The 19551-nt window shown below is 36.0% G+C and overlaps 2 protein-coding genes across 4 annotated transcripts in view; both read right to left on the bottom strand.

Moving 5' to 3' along the window:
• The window catches only part of LOC107671691 (translation initiation factor eIF-2B subunit epsilon-like), a 17281-nt gene extending 13417 nt beyond the window's left edge, over positions 1–3864 (bottom strand). The window contains exons 1-3 of the mRNA XM_016464603.1: positions 3685–3864; positions 442–566; positions 175–360 (exon numbers count right to left, since the gene is read on the bottom strand). Of these exons, the coding sequence (XP_016320089.1) occupies positions 175–360; positions 442–566; positions 3685–3819 (446 nt within the window). The 5' untranslated portion in view covers positions 3820–3864. The remainder of the gene's footprint in view (positions 1–174; positions 361–441; positions 567–3684) is intronic.
• Positions 1–19551, bottom strand: part of rock1 (Rho-associated, coiled-coil containing protein kinase 1) — a 69315-nt gene that overhangs the window by 4673 nt on the left and 45091 nt on the right. The window contains exons 27-33 of one of the 3 annotated variants that reach the window (XR_001632236.1): positions 18593–18758; positions 13904–13974; positions 13717–13805; positions 13501–13579; positions 11970–12231; positions 10865–11072; positions 6914–7609 (exon numbers count right to left, since the gene is read on the bottom strand). Coding sequence is in view for 2 of the 3 variants with exons in the window: in XM_016464600.1 (XP_016320086.1) it covers positions 10508–10559; positions 10865–11072; positions 11970–12231; positions 13501–13579; positions 13717–13805; positions 13904–13974; positions 18593–18758 (927 nt within the window). In the remaining variant the exon portion in view is untranslated. Of the gene's footprint in view, positions 1–6257; positions 7610–10139; positions 10560–10864; positions 11073–11969; positions 12232–13500; positions 13580–13716; positions 13806–13903; positions 13975–18592; positions 18759–19551 lie in introns of those variants that run through there. The other 2 variants (XM_016464601.1, XM_016464600.1) reach the window with 2 other exon arrangements.

Genomic DNA, 19551 nt, shown 5'->3' on the forward strand with positions numbered 1-19551 from the left:
ACTAACAAACCATACATCAATGGAAAGCTTATTTATTCAGCTTTCAGGTGATGTATAAATCTAATTTTCGAGAAACTGACCCTTATGACTGGTTTTTGTGCTCCAGGGCCACATATTAAATTATACTATGGAACTTTTATATCTAGACAGGGTCTGTGGACGAGCGACACTCACTTGTGTTCCTGCAAAGCCTGGGAAATATCGATGTTGGACACCACGTCCCCATACACCAGCAGAAAGTCCGAGCGGACGAGAGCTTTGGTGTCCACGTCCCTCAACACATCCCCGAGGGAACGGTACAGGTCAGAGGTGATGACGTGCACCACATTTGGAGATGTGGGGCGACACCATTTGGACTTCCTGTGAAATAAGACGGCAAATGCTGAGTGATCAGAGTCACGGTCATTCGACAGTGTCATTAAAAACGGCACAGCGTCTCACTGCAAGTGTTCCTTTATTTTGCTGGCCATCCAGCAGCAGAAGACAAACGTCTCTTGCACTCCAGTAGAGGTCAGGAACTCTAATGTGTAGTCAATCATGGAGACATTAGCCAGAGGCAGAAGAGCCTGATGGGAAAAGTGAAAAGTTACTCTATAAATAGTCTGGAACTCTGAATTAAACAGGTAACATGTAATACTCTTCATTTACAAAAACTCGTGATACCATGGTAAATTAAATGCTAGTACCATGGTACAGTTCTTTTTTGTGTCTTCTTGCGCTTGAATGGACAAATACACACAAATGATGTCAAAAATACCCATCCTGGCCAGTAACCTTGTATAAATCGATCAACACATTAGATCTGTGCATTAGGGCTTGTGACTGAATAGCTTTTAAAAGGATTACTCTATATTAAATTTATAAAGTGAGAATTATGCTGTTTTATTTATATCTGATTATTCAATTTCTGTACCTAAATACTACTGTTAGATCTACCAGAAAAAAACTGAAACCACTGTTTGAAACCACTTTGCTGCATTGTTTTATTTGTGCTATTGCTTGAGTGTCTTCAGTAATGTCTGAACTCTGTATTAGTTAGGCTAGTAGTGTTTGCTGAGGTATTGAAATGGGTCAAAATGCCAACCATAACTTTCTATTAGGGGTCGACCGATATGTGCTTTTCAGGGCCGATGCCGATACGATTATTACAGAACAAGTAGACCGATAACCGATATTTTGACCCGTTATCTCGTTTAAAAAAGAGAATTAATGACAAAATTAAGAATAACAAGGGCTCTGACAAAAACTTCCTTTAAATGCTTTTAAATTATTTTATCGGCAAATCAGTTTTGAAAATTACCGATAACCATTTTAAGAATTTTTGATATCTGCGCCGATAATCAGCCAGACCGATAATCGCTTGACCCCTACTTTCTATTCTATTTTATTCATTTATTTTATTGTGCAAGGGCTAGTGAAAATGTTGGCAGCACAAGTATAAAACTATTTTTCATTTTCACTTCCCAACAAAATCACGTCACTAACTCTAGAATGATTAATTCTTTTCAAACGTAGCTATTCCAGTCATCTGGTGAAGATTCATGTACTTTTTCGTATTGCAAAGCCAGTCTTTTTCCAATATAGTGCAGTTCTTACATTAATGAATGATTTCCATACTCATGTACCAAGGTATTCAAAAGTACCATGTCCAAAAAAAAAAAAAGGTAAAATAAAACGGCATCAGATGGTAATACTATGGTACTTTAATATATACCATGTTAAATCGATTACTATAGTCACCTAGCATGGTATATATAAATGGTATTTAAATACATGCATATAAAAAGCAGGGGAGAAAGTCACTTTTCCCAAAGAGCATTGTCTATGGAGTTATGTACAATAACAATGCCTTTCTGGCTAATAACATCCTTATTCAGCTAAAATAGTATATAGACAAATCAGTGAAACCTAGGTTGTCACAATGAGTTTCTTTCTTATGCAACAGTCCATAAGCGATGAAAAATAAGAATGCAGTACTATTTAGCATATTGATCTCAATAGGGATGTAGCGATTAACCGTGAGCTGGTTGAAAATTGATTCAAATATGTGACGATTCAAATCGGTTGAGATGCTAAACAAATCGCGATTCATTTAGAGTTAGGAGTTTATATGAATGTATGTCTGAAGGGAACTTACTGTCTTTAGAAAAGTTTAGATGGTATTTTTTCTTTTTATAATGCAGCATTGCTTTGCTTTGTTTACAGCCGAAACCAAGGAAACGCTTTAAGCGCCACCTGCTGGCAGAGAGTGAATCTGCATCTCATTCAGCTCGTCTGCTGTTTCCGTTTCATGCAGATATTTTTGTATGTATAGTTTCACAAAACTGAAGTCAAACCATTCTGTTTTTGCTTCAAATTTCGACATTATACAGTCTAATTTAGATTAAAAACGGCTCATGTTGCACATATGCAGCATCTTTGTTTGGATCACGATTAAAATGCAGTGGTTGCCTCTAAATTTACATGGAAAGAGCACAGACAAAGCCTTATTTTGTTTATATGAAGAGATATATTTTATTTGTGTTACTTATTTATTTGATTTGGGGCGTGTTTTAAAATTTAAATTTAGTTTTGTTATTTACATTTACGTTATATTTAAATGTAGTCATTTAGCAGACACTTTTATTCAAAACGACTTACAAATGAGGACAATAGAAGCAATCAAAACCAACAAAAGAGCAATAATATGCAAGTGCTATATTAGTATATTATCATGGGCGTCGCTAGGCCATTTTTAGGGGGCTATAGCCCCCCTAGGTGTGTGTTTATCGATAGATTGTTACAATATCTGCATCTGTGCAGTTCTTTGTCATAAAGACAGTTTACAAAATATCATGGGGGAGCAATCGGTTTTCCATCTCCTGTAAAGTTTTCGCTGCGTTCACCCCTTATCACACCACAGCTGTTTTCTCTTCGCAGACACAGGACTTGACTGGGATAAGTGGCTACCCTTTCCAAAAACCTCCCTTTGGGGACGTCCTCATTTGTAAAACTGGTAAACAACGTTTTTTTAAAGTTTCCTGTAAGGGGTAGGTTTAGGTGTAGGGTGATATAATATACAGTTTGTACAGTATAAAAACCATTACGCCTATGGAATGTCACCATAATGATAGAAATACCAGTGTGTGTTTGTGTGTGTATCTATGTAACCATATTTTGGGGACAAATTGGTACCCATAAGCTAGCAAAACTTGACAAAATTGCCAAAAACCTCCCTTTGATGATTTGATCCTCATTTGTAAAACTGTGTGTTTTGAAATTTGTGAACGTATAGCAGGATACAAGGGAGAGGAACTGATCAGAGATGTATCAGAAGAAGGGAGACAAATGGCATATTTCAATTTCACTAAGAAACGTGGAGCATTTTGTCCATGGAAAAAAATAAAAGGGCACATTTAATGTATAATTTGTCTTAAATCTCATTTTGTAAAAAAAAAAATATCGTGATTCGAATCGTGAGTTGAGTGAATAGTTACATCCCTAGATCTAAAAAAAAAAATTAATAAAAAAATGAAAAGCCCTGATCCTTGTTGCCATGTTGTTGGTACATGACAAATAGCTGTTAAAAAAAAATAGATACATAAACAAAAAGTGCAGTCACGGCACCACGTCCAGAACACGCGCTGCTTCTCTGGAGCTGTGTTGTTGAGTGTAAACAGTGCCTCGTTGATCCACTTCACTCACCCGCGGCTGGTCTTTGGTGATGGGGAAAAACCTGCGGTTGAAGCTGTCTGCGACCAGAACAGCCTGCAGCGGCTGCTCCTCTTCGTCCTTATCCGCCTTTCTAGGCCGATTCGGTTTGCCTGCTTTGCCTGCCATGTTTGAGAGCGGCGTAAACGGCGCTGCCACGTGACACACGTTACGTTCCTCAGCTGCATTCGGTCTTCTTCGGATTTTATCGCGACTGCCGAACAAACGTGTGGCGCATTTCCGCCACCTACTGCGATGGAGCGTGGAACACCACATAAAAGGACGGGAGCAAAAGAAAATGCTCACATACTAAATTATTTTAATCATAATAATCTGTTGCTTTTAAGTAGTCTATTATAGCCTTAAAACTACTGTGGTATTAACAATTTATTTACCACAGACCAGTCTCGACGTTTTTGGTTTTGGGTCATTCCTGGGATTCGGTAATATTTCAGTCCCCCAGACTTTTAAAAGTGCTGGTTCACTGAAATGAGGTGTTAAAAGCTTTTTTACAATACATTGGTATGTCCGTTATAATGAATACAAATAATTATTGCATTTAAATAACTTTCAGCATAAAATAATGTCTTATTTTCTAGCTTACGCCAAGCATTTTATCATGTCCCCGAGGCACTTCTCTGAGTTTGTTAAATTATTAACAAAATGTCTACTCTACTCTCCTACACTACATGAGGAGCAGTGGCCATTTTGAGCAAAAAACACAACCCCGTCACAAATATGAGTATTTCTCATTGTTTCGGGGTTGAAAACGTGTGACAGGGCTGAGTTATTTACTTAATTTATTAATAATATTCATTAAAAAAATATAAAATAGTCATGGTTTCAGTAAATATATACTTTCCAAAATCATGACAATTCATATTTTTGTTATAAATAGAATATTTGATGTAATATGTCCACAAGCATCCTACATCCGAAATCGCACCCACATTAGCAGCAGAAAGATGTTGACCCAGAAAAAAGGGGAGAATATGAGAGAGAAACAAAACTGAAAATTGAAATTGAAGGCAATGTATTCCTTCAAATGTGTTACAGTCTTCAACCCCGTCACATTAATATTTCTGGAAGACAATTAAGAATGAAAACATTTCTTGTTGATTACCATCTGACATGTTAAGGACTAAAACTAAAATAAAATTGTGGTTTTAGTTAAAGGGATAGTTCACCCAAAAATGAAAATGTGATGTTCATCTGCTTACCCCCAGGGCATCCATCTAAATTAAAAATATTTTTTACAAAAATAAAGAGACCATAGACACAGTTTGTCTATTTATTGTGAAAATTATGATAAATGTTACATTTGTTATCAGGGACTCATGAGCAGTAGGTAGACTTTTTTATAACAAGTTCGGTGCAAAATCCTTTTTAAACTAATCCCATTTTGCCCGTTACGGGGTGGATTTTTGTCTAAATCTGAAAAAATAAAATAAAACTGAAAATAATAAAAGGTCTTTAATGCCTGATTTGTTTGAGGTTTGATATGTGCCTATGTGGGGTATTTAGAAAATTATTATGTAGTTGAAAAAAAAAAAATATTCCAAGTTGAAATGTTACCGAATCCCAGGAATGACCCTTATATATACTGTGCTTTATATGATACAGATTGCTTCAAAGCAGACATAAACTGGAAATTAACAGTGTTGCAAAATTCCTCAGTTATGAAATGATTTGAAGCAGCTCTACAGAAGACCATTACTCAGCTCAAATGAGATCAATGTTGATTCAACAGTCCTGATGAATGACCATATTTATGATAGCCTAGATTTACATTAGCATATGATGAGGAAGAGCATTTATACTTTTAAAGGCATTACTGATGTACTAGTGCAGTAAAGAGCTGCACCAACATTCGCTCATCCCTGCAATACATACACATCAGATACTTTGATTTCTTGAGATATGGACAATACAAACACAGCGTATTAACATACAGAGATCTGCCTCTCATGCCGTTCCTTCACATTTGGTCACATTCAAAAAAATAAAAAATAAAAAGTTCTAACTTTTAGCAATCTATAGAAAATTAATAACGACAAAACAATCAAACAAAAAAAGTTAAACAAGATACAAAAGGATTTTTTCACTTCACGTAAAAAAAGAATTTTGGGCAACACTACTTGAAGCCTGTATGTATATTATAAATATTATTATATTATAAAGTTAAAAAATACTTTATAATAGTTGCAGATTTGTTGCTACGTCTCAAATTGGCTGATAGTCATGTGTTTCTCAATGCATTATATTTTTTTAAAGGCATAACAATGAATAGATAAGTATTTTACCCATTCATGGTATCATATGCATTATAAGGTGCATTGCGAAGCATAATTAATGCATTAAAATACTTTCATATTTAAAGGCTTCAAGTAAAGTGCTACTGAATGTTCATTCTAGTTTCTCCTGAGTTACAAAGGAAAGCATTTGAAAGATACAGCACCACTGGATTGTCACAACATCTGTTAACTTCTTATATCTCTAATATTAATAAATGAAATGTATCTCATTATTAAAGCAGGTAAAACACAGACAGAAGACAGTCTTAGGTGATAGATAAAGATATGTTTATTGACACATATCCATCAGTGCGGCCTCCAACGCAATTTATCGTGCAATACATCCACGACAAAACAGATCATAGTTCCAGTGCTTACTTGACTGAATGTTGGATTATTGAGGAGGTATTCATCATCTCGTTTCATCTGAATATGTACACTGAATGAAAACTATTTTAAGGTGGGGATGTTAACGGTTCTTTTATAGATTCTGAAAATAGCAGGACATGTTGCCTTCATCATGGAGCTTCACGCAGAACTTCTGAACTTTGGTTGACAACATTTAAGACAAGCACGCAACAGATGGTCCGCTCTGTTTGAAAACCATTTAGGTTTCGATAAAAAAAGAAAGAAAAGAAAGTCACACTGTAATAGATGTGTTTGTTTTCAAAGTATCATAATAGTAAAGATTTGTTGGAAAGAAACAGATATGGCAGTAAAATTGTTATCCAAAAGGCACTAGGTGAGCCGAACACTACAGCTGTTTAGTCTTCTACAAATAAATTACAATTCAAACAGTGCAGTTACATTTGTTAACTTAATGTTTTCCTTTTTGAAACATTTATCTATGAATCAAATGCAAGGCAACACATTACACACAAAAAAAAGATAAACAAAAGAATATTACAGAAACAATGTACCCAATGAACACACACACACAAAAACTTTTCAATGGTTTCTATGACATTTCATGTCTCCTGATGCCATTATGATGATATCCTATGGCTTGGAGCCTCCAAGAAAAATGATAAAGATAAAGACAATTATGATAATATTATGCATAGACTGTAATTATTCTCCATGTTCCACAAAAAAACCCTCAAAAACTCTCAGTACCCAACCCTTTGCCCCAAACCCAATTCATTTTCCATTTAGACTTTGAGGGATTGAATAAGGCAACCAGAGTCCATCAGAAGGCGGCATCGAAGTGGGTTTAAGTAGAAACAGTTTGCAAGCTAAAAAAATTGTCCCAAAGACCCCTTTATGGTTAATTCCCCAAATTTCCCCTTTACCATGGTGTCAAGCTTTAGTCCCTATCCCACAGGATTCAGAGTCCAAATAGGAACAGCGTATAGTTTCCTTCCCAAGAAAAGATGCTTTCCTCTGGACAGCAGGAGGATAAATGGAATCCCAGTGTTTCGGGGAGAAACAAGGATGATGCCAAAAAAACGTCTTGTGACAGGTAAATCCTGACCTTCAGCACCAATTGCTGTCTGTGTTTTTTTAGTTTTTTATTCAATTGTCAAATGCAACTTTAAGAGGTTAATTCCGAGGTTGTTGCAGATTTTTATAAAGAGGTTTTTGGAGAGGAAAGTACAAAATTCCAGTTCGGTTCAGATGGTTAGCTGGAAGAAAGAAGAACAAGAAAATGTCCAGCATTTGTAAGGAAGTTTAAAATTAGGACCAGGCTCTTACTAGAAGATCCATGTTAAACAGAAAATCATAAAGCATCATAATATGTGACCCTGGACCACAAAACCAGTCTTAAGTGTCAATTTTTCGAAATTGCAATTTATGCATCATCTGAAAGCGGAATAAATAAGCTTTCCATTGATGTGCTACGAATATCTCCGTGCAACTTAAGACTGCTTTTGTGCTCCAGGGTCACATATGATTCAAATGTCACACATCTCAAGTTAGGTAATGTGGGTGAATCTAACAAAAGCATGTCCAGCTCACACTGAACTGCAGAAAACAAACAACCACGACGACAACAAGAGTAGTAACGATTAAAACTGATATTTTACATGAAGGATATGAAGCCTGTATAGGACTATTAAGATATTTTATGCATTATGACACTTTCATGACAATTAAGGACATTTCGCCTTACCACAAAATGCCTGGAAGTTAATTAATAAAAGTTAATCTTACACAGAATATCACCCGAGCGTATTATAACTGCTGGTTATTGAACACTTTATACCAGTACTAATGCAAAGTGGGGGGAAAAAAAACCCTTTTCAAGATAAATGACCAGCAGACCAGATTAAATGATCTAGTAGTAAATATTATATTCTATGCATATTCTATTGCACTTTTCTCATTTAAACATTGTTCTTCAAATGAAGTGTGGTACATGTACTGCCTAACTGCTACAGAAACAGCTGATACTCGACAAGGAATATGTGATAATGTATCTAACACAGCCCTACTGTCAATAATGTCACAAAGCAACAAAAAATATGCTTCATTTTCTTCATGCAAAATTTCAGGTTTCATGCGATTCACGTTTTGTTACCATCACAGAAAGATGGGGGTAAAAAATGCTTTTACTCAATACTCAAGTACTCAATATTTTACTCAAAGATTTGACATTTTGCATTATTCTAATGCAAAAAGTCAAATCTTTTGTATTTCCTTGTCAGAATTAGGGCCAGATTTACTAACAGCTTGCACCGGTGCAAACCCTCTTTTGCCAGTATTTATTAAAGACACGCAGTGGAAAATTAGCGATGAAAAGGCATGGACAGTTATTTTTGCAGCTGACCTTTGCTGCATGTGCATCTGTAGGAGTTTCCCTTTCAGACGCAAAATTTATAGGAGAGTATTTAAATGAATCATGCAACATGATTTACTAAGGTTTGCAGTAGTCAATTTACTAGTATCTGTGCCCTCATCTAATGCTCCAAAAAAGCATGTCTTAACTCATTTTGCGCTTGACATGGCTGTGATCATTGCTAATTTGTGCTGTTCTTGCTAGACGGCATTGATCAGTATGGAAATGATCTGGCTGTGTCTGTGTTCTTTCATTTGCATCGTCAGTAAATCACCAGCAGAACCTTCCACTCCCCCCGGCGCGTTTTAGTAAATCTGGCCCTTAAAGGCACAATATGTAATTTTCGCCGCTGGAGGATAGACAAAGGCGTAGTTTGATGACGCCGTGACTGAGTGTGGAATCATGGGAGTTGTGGTCTTCATCCCCACAGCTGATGCAATCCGACAGGACTCGGGCAGAAATCATGTTCATGGATGAGCTAATGATTTATTAACGTAGTAGAATGAAGCAGGGTGAGGCTGAAAGCCGTCGAAGCGAAACGAGGCCGTTGAATGAGCGCGACACACGACTCGAAAGCAGCGGAGCTTTTATTATGCCACAGTCGACTGCTTCCGCTCCTTCCGATCGTGCGTATGTATGAAAAAAAAGCAGCGCTAGTTTGTGAGCGTTAGATGCCATACACTGTAAAAAATGACCGTGAATTTAACAGTAAAAGACTGTAAAAATGCTACAGTAAAAACCTGTTAAATGGTTAACGGTAAATTCCCCTACTATATACGGTGAAAAATTTTATTGGACATTACATGTATTGGACATTAATTTTACGGTAGTATACCATTTTTGGAAGTGAAAAAGACTGTATAATTTACAGTGAATTACCGTAAATTGACATTCCCAGAATTCCCTGCATTACATTTCAAATTTGATGAATTTGATTTAACTGTAAATTTAAGTTAAAACCGTAAAACCTAAAACGTTGCTACCGTATTTTTTACGGTAAAATTCCGGCAACCATAGCTGCCGTTTTTTTACCGTAAATTTTACGGTACTAGATAGATTTGAAAGTTCTGTTATAATGCTACTCTGTGCGGTCGTCACCGGTCTAATAAAACGCACAACATATTAAAGCGTCTTTGGTGTTTCCATGTTTTCTACAAAACAAAACCGGAAATCGAGGGGTTATGACGTCATTGGCAGGCGACACAATGACACTATGGACACGCTCCGTGTCACTAGTTAAAATTGCTTATTTCTCTGGATTTAAACATTCTTCGAAACATTTAGGATAATGTAAGTACACAAGTCAGCAAAATATATAACACTGTTCTAGTGGTTTTTGGATATTTTAATAAAAAAATCTTACATATTGTGCCTTTAAAGGGTTATTTTTGCCAACACGAGTACAAATAAGATGATTTTGGAGCATTTGTATTGAATGCCACTTCATTAGCAGGGGGAGCTCAGGAGTGGGTTTCCTAACAGAATTTAAAAAGAAGGGGAGATTTGACGTTTTAAAGCCAAGCCCGTAGAGAGCCTCGGTCCAGCTGAAGGAAATTCCCTTTTAATTGCCCAGAACTGGTTAAGTTTGTAAAGGAAAGAATCTGCCATTCTAGTAAACCCACAGTAAACAGAAAAGCACACCCCTACAAAGAACACGTCACCACAGTTAAGCTCAACCGTAAAAACACGGAGCAGTCGACTACACCGTTAGAAATGTAAGGTCTGGAGAGGCTGTGTGATGCTGTCAGCATGTACTGGATGTTGTGTCTGCCGCTTGGAGAAAGGACTGCGCCCTGCTATGAGACAACAGCAAATAAACAGCCCGTCACGAGACCACCCTGCCTCTACAGCCACCGAATTATGGCCTTCAGTATCACAAAGCTTTTTATATCTTGAGCTGCTACAGGCTGAATCTCATAAAAACATGCCCCGGTCACATTTCATCCCTAATAACAAAAATGATATATTTTATTACGAAATGTTACATTTTTGGGACCATTGAGGCATTATTTTTATGACAATCAAGCTCTTCCCACACCCTCTCAGCTCTAAATGCATGACGTGATTTAGGCTCAGCGTGGCTCTGTGTGGCTGTAGTTACCTTGGCTTGCCCGACATGTTTTTGGGGTTCCTGCGGAAGGACTGGTTTGCTACGGAGCGAGTGGACATGGTGCGAGGAGACGCTCTTGCGAAGGTAGAAGGAGGGGTCTTGGGAATCTTCTTGCCGAGATGACCGATCCATTTCTTCTGCTCGTCTTGGGACAAGGCCAGGAGCAGCATGTCTCTAGCTGATGTCACATCATAATTCACTGAGGGACAAAAACAAAATGATATGTGAGTGTGTTGCTGTGAGATGCTCTGTCATTAGCCATTTTCACACATACAGTCTTTGCTGTAGTCATGAAAAGGATCCATGTGTCGACTTGGACCGATGCAGAGTAGTGATGTCCAGCTTGCACACAATTCGTTCTTTTGAACCAATTATTTTTGGATCGCACTGAAACAGTTCGAGCAGCACAGATCTAGTTTCCGATGCCTGACAGTCACTCTGACTCGAAATGAGCCAAAATAGCAGTGCATCTGATCCTTTGATGAATGAACTCATTAGATAGAGCAATAATGGACCGCATTCATGAAAGCCATATTTTAGGACTCATTTACATTGTGTGAAAAAACAGCACATTTAATTTTATAAAGACGACAAGAATGAAATATTTGTATAAAATATTTTGCCATTGTACTAAAAATTATGCAAACATTATCTTTATAACATTATTTAAATAAACAAAAGTTAATAATTCAGAATTATTTGTATAGCATCTTTTGTTATTGGTTCAAAGCAAGTTTTTTTTAGTCTTCCTGAAATTTTCTGGGGATCTCAAAAAACAATCCAAGTTGTCTAAAGCATGGAAGCATTTCAGATTAAATACTTCAAGAAGGACGTAAGCACATGGCTTCACATGACCAGATGATCATATCACATGCTGGTGTCGTTCAATAAAGCCGAAAGGTGTGTTTTGCAATGACATTTTATGCTATTAATCAAAGACACAATTAAGTACTTATTAAAGTGATTTCAGATCAAACTATAAGTAAATGTAATCCATTTTTGGCACCTTTATGACAATAACAAATTTAATTTACAATTTAAGAACATTTCAGTCAAAATATCACATTTTCTGAGAGATTTTCTGCTGGTGACTCACCTTTGCAAGGGGCGATAACATCCTCCTTCTTGTCCAGATGGTCCTTGTGGCACTTGACGTGGCATCGGCGGCACTCCAGGGCCGGCGGAGGCTTGAAGACGTGCCACAGCGGTTTGGAGCAAGCCTCGCAGTTCGAGGGGAAATGATAGAGAGTGGGGATGAACTCATGGCCTTTGTGGGGCAAGCAGTTGGTCTTGTCACCCTGAGGAACACTCTCCACCTCTGCTTCCTTCCTGCACTCACCTTCATTAGCATACAGGATCTAAAGAACAAAAACAGATTTCAATTCGTAAATCTGAGTAAACGGTTAAAGGGTCACGATCTTAATATACATGCATAATGCACGATATCACATTTTTTATCAGTGCTGGGAAGATTACTAACAAATTGTAGTCTGTTACAAACAGATGTAATTGTTCCAAATTACATGACAAAAATTATAGTCAGTAACATAATCCATTACATTACACATTTCAGGTAATATAATCAGACTACTTTTAGATCACTTTTGACCTAACACGTTTATCACATTGATTTAAATAGGACAATCTTGTACCATATTGATATAAAAATACAAAAAGAAAGAAAAGAAATTCCATTTATTGTTATTAACAACATTATATAAGCTAATAATTAATTAAATCATAAAAATGTAAAATTAAATCTTTTTAAAATTACAACAATCAAAATAAAACACAAAGAAAAAATATTATACCTGTTTGCCTGCATGTCATGTGACCATGTGCATAATATCTAATCTTGTAATCAATAAAAAAGTAACTGTAGCCTGATTTGGAGTATTTTAAAATATAATATAATCTAATTACAAGTACTTTAATTTTAGAACCTGATTACGGAATCCAGATTACATGTAATCAGTTACTATCCAGCACTGTTTTTTCACCACTTTTGGGGATTTTTGTGTTCGTTTGCTGTTTTATATAGAATTATGCTAATTGCATCAACACACACTTTGGGCCTTGTACATGAAACATGAGGACAGCAAATTCATTTCTCCGCAAACTGTAACCTCGGTTCCCCAAAATGAGAGAAAGACACATTGCATCAGCAACTGAATCTATGGGGAAACACCTTTCTCTGAAAACTGTGAAGCCCTGTTGAAAAATGCTACTGTAAATCACTACTCAATGGTGTTTGAGCGTTCTTAATTTAGTGCTAATTTATGCTAATTCCTGAGAATCTGACGACTAAGGCAAAAAGGGACGTTCTCTTTCAATTAAGGTTCACTCGACATTGTCCTAATGCACAACAAACAGTGTTACTGTGATATGAATGTACTCATATCCTCAGTCACATCGCCCACCCTTAACACTCTCTGCTCAATGATTTCAAAAGCTAGACATCCATATCTGGACTAGAGAGCGCTTTTCTGATCATAGCTCAGCTTTCCTACAGCAGTTTTTCAAACATGATGCAGCACAGTTTAACTATGTGTATTCTTGCAAACTGCATTGCATAAACAAAACTTTATTAGACAGAATGGCTAAATAAATAAATCAAAATAACTGACCTGGAATATTCTTGGAATTTCATCTGCCTCCGCTCGATAAACGTCGCCTTGCGTGACAGGACGCACATGGAAAAGTTTGCTGTTTTGAAAAAAAAAAAAATTACGTTTTAAAGTGGCAAAAGGAAAATCATTGCATTTCATATGCAATGAATGAATGAAACGACCAGTTAACGTGTATAGTTTGATCCATGGATAGTTATTCATCAGAATACTTACTCAATGTCTAGTACCATAGAAGGGTTGGAATGCTCCTTGTCTTGCTCATCATTGTAAAAGAGAATTTTTTTACTGCTCACCACAACATACTGAAGGAAACAACAACAACACATTTTGAAAAGGGTGGGTCATGCATGTCCAAATGCACAATAATAGTTTAATACACAATTCTTCATGCAAGTCTTACCTGCTTTTTCCAGCCGTATCTTTTAATATTTGCCCTATTCGGTATCGCGAGCCAGCCTTCAAGCCTTGATTCTGAAGACAAAATCCATGCATAATAAAGTTCAAGCCAGAATTCGAACACACAATAGAAAAAGACATGCAAGGTCATCTGGAAAAACAAACCAAGGTCGTGATGCAATCCCTAAAAATCAAAAAGCTTTTACTAACATGTGTAAACCAGGTACACTTTAAAACAACTGCCTCACGTCACAGGGTTGCAGCTGTCAAATCCCATGCTGCTGAATTCAACATGAAACAGCATTCGCATTTCATTTCTACTTCCATGATGTTGCCAAGTGAAACAAGGAAGAAAGAGCAGGCCTTTATTTTATCAATCAAGAAGGATGAAAATGGGATGCTCCACAATCGCTATCAACAGCAGCTATTAATTACTTGATTAACATGAACAAACAGCCGAAAGTTGTTTCAGTGGTGAAGCAATTTATAATAAAACTATGAATGCGTATCGCATATCAGCAGTATTAGTAACTGGCTCGATGCATTCTGTATTCAAGTTAAAGTGACAAGACAAGCCTGTAATTCTGCCCTTCAACCGAACTGCAATTTGCAATTTAATTAAATGTTACTGGTTTGAAAGCATACTTGGTGGGAAATACAGGTAGGTGACAAAAGAACTGTTTAAAGAATCATGCATGAACTGTGTGACTGCTAATGTTATTCATTCTGTAGTGAACATGCTGCTGGTGCGACAGATAAACGTACCGTACATACAGTCAGCATACACTAGTGCCTAACAGAGTGCTGCAGTCGTGACGTCAAAACCCAGAAGACTAAATCACCACAGATTCCCCTCAAAGGTTTTTAATGTTTTTTTGTTTTTCTTCAAATCATGAGTAAAATAATGCCAAACGTTCTTATGTAGTTCCTTATTACAAACAAACACTTTATAAACGGTAACACTTTACAATAAGGTTAACATTAGTTAACTACTTTAGTTAACATGAACTAAGAACGAACCGTAGTTCTACAGCATTTATTCATCTTAGTTAATGTTAATTCCAACATTTACTAATGCATTATTAAAATCAAAAGTTGTATTTGTTAACATTAGTTAATGCACTGTGAATTAATATGAACTAAGAGTGAACGACTGTGTTTTTATTAACATTAACAAAGATTAATAAATACTGTAATAAATGTATTGTTCATGTTAGTTAATAATACATTAACTAATTGAACCTTATTGTAAAGTGCTACCAAATAAACATTACTGCTTCAAAATTCACGTTTTCAGTGTGTAATTTATGTTGTAGAGGAAAGTCTCCACGTATTATCAGTTTATTTTTACCACAGGCCTTGTTTTACTTGAAAATAATAAAAAAAAGCATTATAAAATCCCATAGGAAAATCTCAAATCTCTCCATGGTGAGTTATTATTCTTCTGGGTTTTAACGCAGCACTCCGTACGGATCATATTCCTTCATTTGGGAAAATTTTATTTTCAATGTCAACAACTCTGATTCAATTATTACCACTTTGGATAAAAGTGTCTTCTAAATTAACCCACCCAGACTCGGTCAATATCTCCACGCACCCCAGACTGAAAACACTGGTGATCAATTAATAAACTTGAACTTTTATTACAGTTATTAAATGATCCTCTGATTGCTACGGTGCATAATAGGGCTGCAACTAATAATTACTTTGATAATCAATTAATCTGGCGATAATAATGATATAATGAATGTTCCTATGCAGGCTATGCTATTGATTATTTGCAAAATTTGTAAATATAAACATTACATTCTAAAACAAAAAACGACTGCTTGCTTACCGTTTTAAAGCAAAAATTAAAATCACTAAATTAAAAAATGATAAAACCAAACCACAGACTAAATGTTAGCTAGTATGATGAACACGCACTCATCGGAACATAGTAATTATTACATTTACACCCATTCACTCTCTTAAACTGAGTGCCCCTCTACTGTACCTGCTCTAATAAAAACGTACTGCATGCTCCGTCTGTTTGAGACACATGTGCACCGGCGCTCAGAGTTTACAGACACTTTCAGGACTAGCCTTTATGAAAAATAGAAATAATCATGTGACTTTCTAACATTTACAGACAAGGATGCAACTGTGAAATGTAAGTTATGCTCTGAGGAAAAAAAACGTCTCAAATGTTTTAAACAGCACACGTATCTATCAAGCGCCTGTCAGGACAGACTGCATTAAACCATATGCTTATGAGTTTGTTTGAAGCACTAATATACAGCATTCTCATGTTTAAGACAACTTGGGTTTGTAACTTTTCCCGCAGCAGCTCACTTCATGTGCTCCGCTATATATCACATGTGTTTTGTCTGTAAAAATGTGTTATTCACTGCTGTAAAATGACGTGACCGGCGGATGCGACTCGAACAATCGATAATCAGGTTCGTCCAAGTATTTTTTATTATCGATTATAATCAGTGTAATCGATTAGTTTTTGCAGCCCTAGTGCATCATTTGTCATTTGAAGGCAACACCAGGTTCATCACATTCACTTATCAGTATTCTAACCCAGGCCAATGGGGGCCACACACACACACACACACTGAAAGAGTGTGACTTTATATAAAACACCTCTGAAAGGTGCTCAGAGTAGGGGTTAGTAGTATAAAAAAGATTTGACTACTAATTTCAGTAGTTTAGTATTGAATCTAAATCATTCAGCATTGCTCCCTATCATTATAAACACTCTGAGTAGCTTATTTCGGAGGCGTCACCAAAACACAAGATGCGTTCATTAAAATAAAAACAAAATGCCACCCAAGAGCACAATTCAGGCATAACAGGACCCCAATCTTAAAGTTACTCACAGAGGACAAAGAATAGAAGATACAAAGATAAGGAGAGCAAGAACCACCGACTACATATGAGGGAGAACAAGAGAGGAGAGAGGACTTTAAACACAGATAACGGCAGTCGAATCATCTTATCATCACAGCATTAAAAGTGATGATGAGCGCAATTTATGTGCTGATAAAGGAAATCTGGTAACACTTTAGATTAGGGAACACTATTCACTACTAACTAGTTGCTTATTAGCATGCATATTACTAGCATACTGGCTGTATATTTGTACTAATAAAGCACATATTAATGCCTTATTCTGCATTACCATATTTTAGATCCTAAACATAACTACTACAACAACTAAATCACTTGCTATCAATAAGCAGCAAATTAGGAGTTTATTGAGGGAAAACTCTTAGTTAAAGGAACAGTTCACCCATAAATGAAAATTACCCCATAATTTACTCACCCTCAAGACATAGGTGTATATGAATTTCTTCTTTCAGAAGAATACTGTACAATCGGAGTTACATACAAATCAAAAAAAGGATCAGGATATTACAAAAAAATATCCTGACTCTTCCAAGCTTTATAATGGCAGCGAGTGGGTGTTATTTTTCAATAGTCCAAAAGAAGTCCAATAAAGTGCATCCATCCATAATAAAAAGTGTCCCACACGGCTCCGTAAGCGTAGTGTAAGGTCCGGTGAGAATATGCTAGTCTCGCGAGAACCGACATTTGTTTACAGGAGCAAAGGAGAGCTGTGTGGGACACCAAGAGCTAGGATGATTTTTAATATAACTCCGATTGGATTCGTCTGAAAGAAGAAAGTCATATACACCTAGGTTGGCTTGAGGGTGAGAAAATTATAGGGTAATTTTCATTTATGGGTGAACTATCCCTCTAATAGTGAATATGTGTTTTCTTAATCTAAAGTGTAACCGAAAATCGAATCTAATTAATATCATAAATACACACCAGATAAATATTCCCTAACAAACTGACATGCATTAGCACAAATAATTTAGGCAAGATCATTTTTTTTAATGAAACGGCTAGCTAATATAAACAGAATACAGACATCATTTTTGTTTTAAATTAGTGCTGTCAAACGATTAATCGCATCCAAAATAAAAGTTTTTGTTTACATAATATATGTGTATACTGTGTATAGTATGCATATATAAATACAAACATATGCATGTGTATATTTAAGAAAAATATGTTGTTTATATATTAAATATATTTATGTATAATATAAAATCTAAGAATATAAATATATAAATGTATATACATGTAAATATTTTCAATATATATATATATATACTGTATGTGTGTGTATTATGTATGTGTACACAGTACACACACACATATATTATGTAAACAAAAACTTTTATTTTGGATGCGATTAATCGTTTGACAGCACTAAATATATTTTTACATGATAAAAATGCATTCCAAAGAATCCCTTCTCACCAAGTCTATATTTTTTAATGAAACGATGACCAGCAAAGTTACAATTTCTATTTCACACCGTTTAATGAGAGCATATAACATTGGCATATTATTTGAAATCTGGAATCAAATTCAGTTTGAATAGTTCTGGATGAGAAAATATGTAAATAGTACAGGTAACACTTTACAATAAACTATGAATTATAGGTAAACTGCCAAAACATTAAATCATTTCTTTTCTGTATTTTGTTTGCTCTGCATGATTTTTGTAATGAAATGTTTTTAAATCCATTCCCAGCACACATGCACTTTCAACTGGTTGAACTTCTCTGCTCCTTAATTTACCTGAGATTCATATAACAGAAATGCTCATATTTTGTGAGCGTGTCCTTACCAGCGATGTTACTGTCAAACTCGTCTGGCTGCAGGCTGGTGACGCTGGAGTTGTCCACGCGGAGCTGCAGGTCGTTCAGTTTCTCTCTAAGCTGCTCAATGTCACTCTCCTTACTGTCTAGCTGCATCTGCAACTCATTGCGATATGTGCACTCCTCTGCCAATTGCTGCAAATACAGGCAACAACATTAACTAAAATTACTAACACTTGTGCTGTGCTGAAACTCCATTACCTAATTTGGTGTTCCAAGTAAAAAATGCTTGTTAAAATTGCTTGTATAACTCTCATTATGCTGTAGTATTTATTTTTATTTTTTTAATTAGCACAGGTTTAGTATTTATTTTTGGAACTGACTGATCATAAGCCTCACAGATCTGAGTGTATGCATCTCAATTTATGAGTGAAATTTTTAAGTCATTTAATTTATAAGTCATTTTTGTAGGCTGGTCTTTTTTGACCCACAACACCCAGGTAACAAGGTGAGGAAACTGTCAGTTTTTTTGAGGGAAGTTGTTTAACCCTGTGTGAGCAAAGTCAGTCAATTTTAGTCCAATGTGATAAAATTAACTGGCATTTTCAGGAAAAAGAAAATCCTCAAATGTGACCCTGGACCACAAAATCAGTCTTAAAGGGTTAGTTCACCCAAAAATGAAAATTAGGCTGCGTTTTACTCACCCCCGAGGCATCCTAGGTGTATATGACTTTCTTCTTTCAGACGAATCCAGTCTGAGTTATATTATATATATATATATATACATACATATACTGAGCTCTATCATTGCACTCAGCGGGTGTTGCATTGCTTCAGTCCAAAACAAGTTAAATAAAAAGCGCCCATCCATAAAAAAAAAAAGTGTCTCACACGGCTCTGAGGGGTGAACAAAGCCCTCCTGTAGCGAATCGATACGTTTTTGTAAGAAAAATAACCATATTCAAAACGTAATAATCAATTTAATCTA

Source organism: Sinocyclocheilus anshuiensis, unplaced genomic scaffold (assembly GCF_001515605.1).
Source record: "Sinocyclocheilus anshuiensis isolate Anshui unplaced genomic scaffold, SAMN03320099.WGS_v1.1 scaffold524, whole genome shotgun sequence".
In the NCBI taxonomy this organism is placed as follows: Eukaryota; Metazoa; Chordata; class Actinopteri; order Cypriniformes; family Cyprinidae; genus Sinocyclocheilus; species Sinocyclocheilus anshuiensis.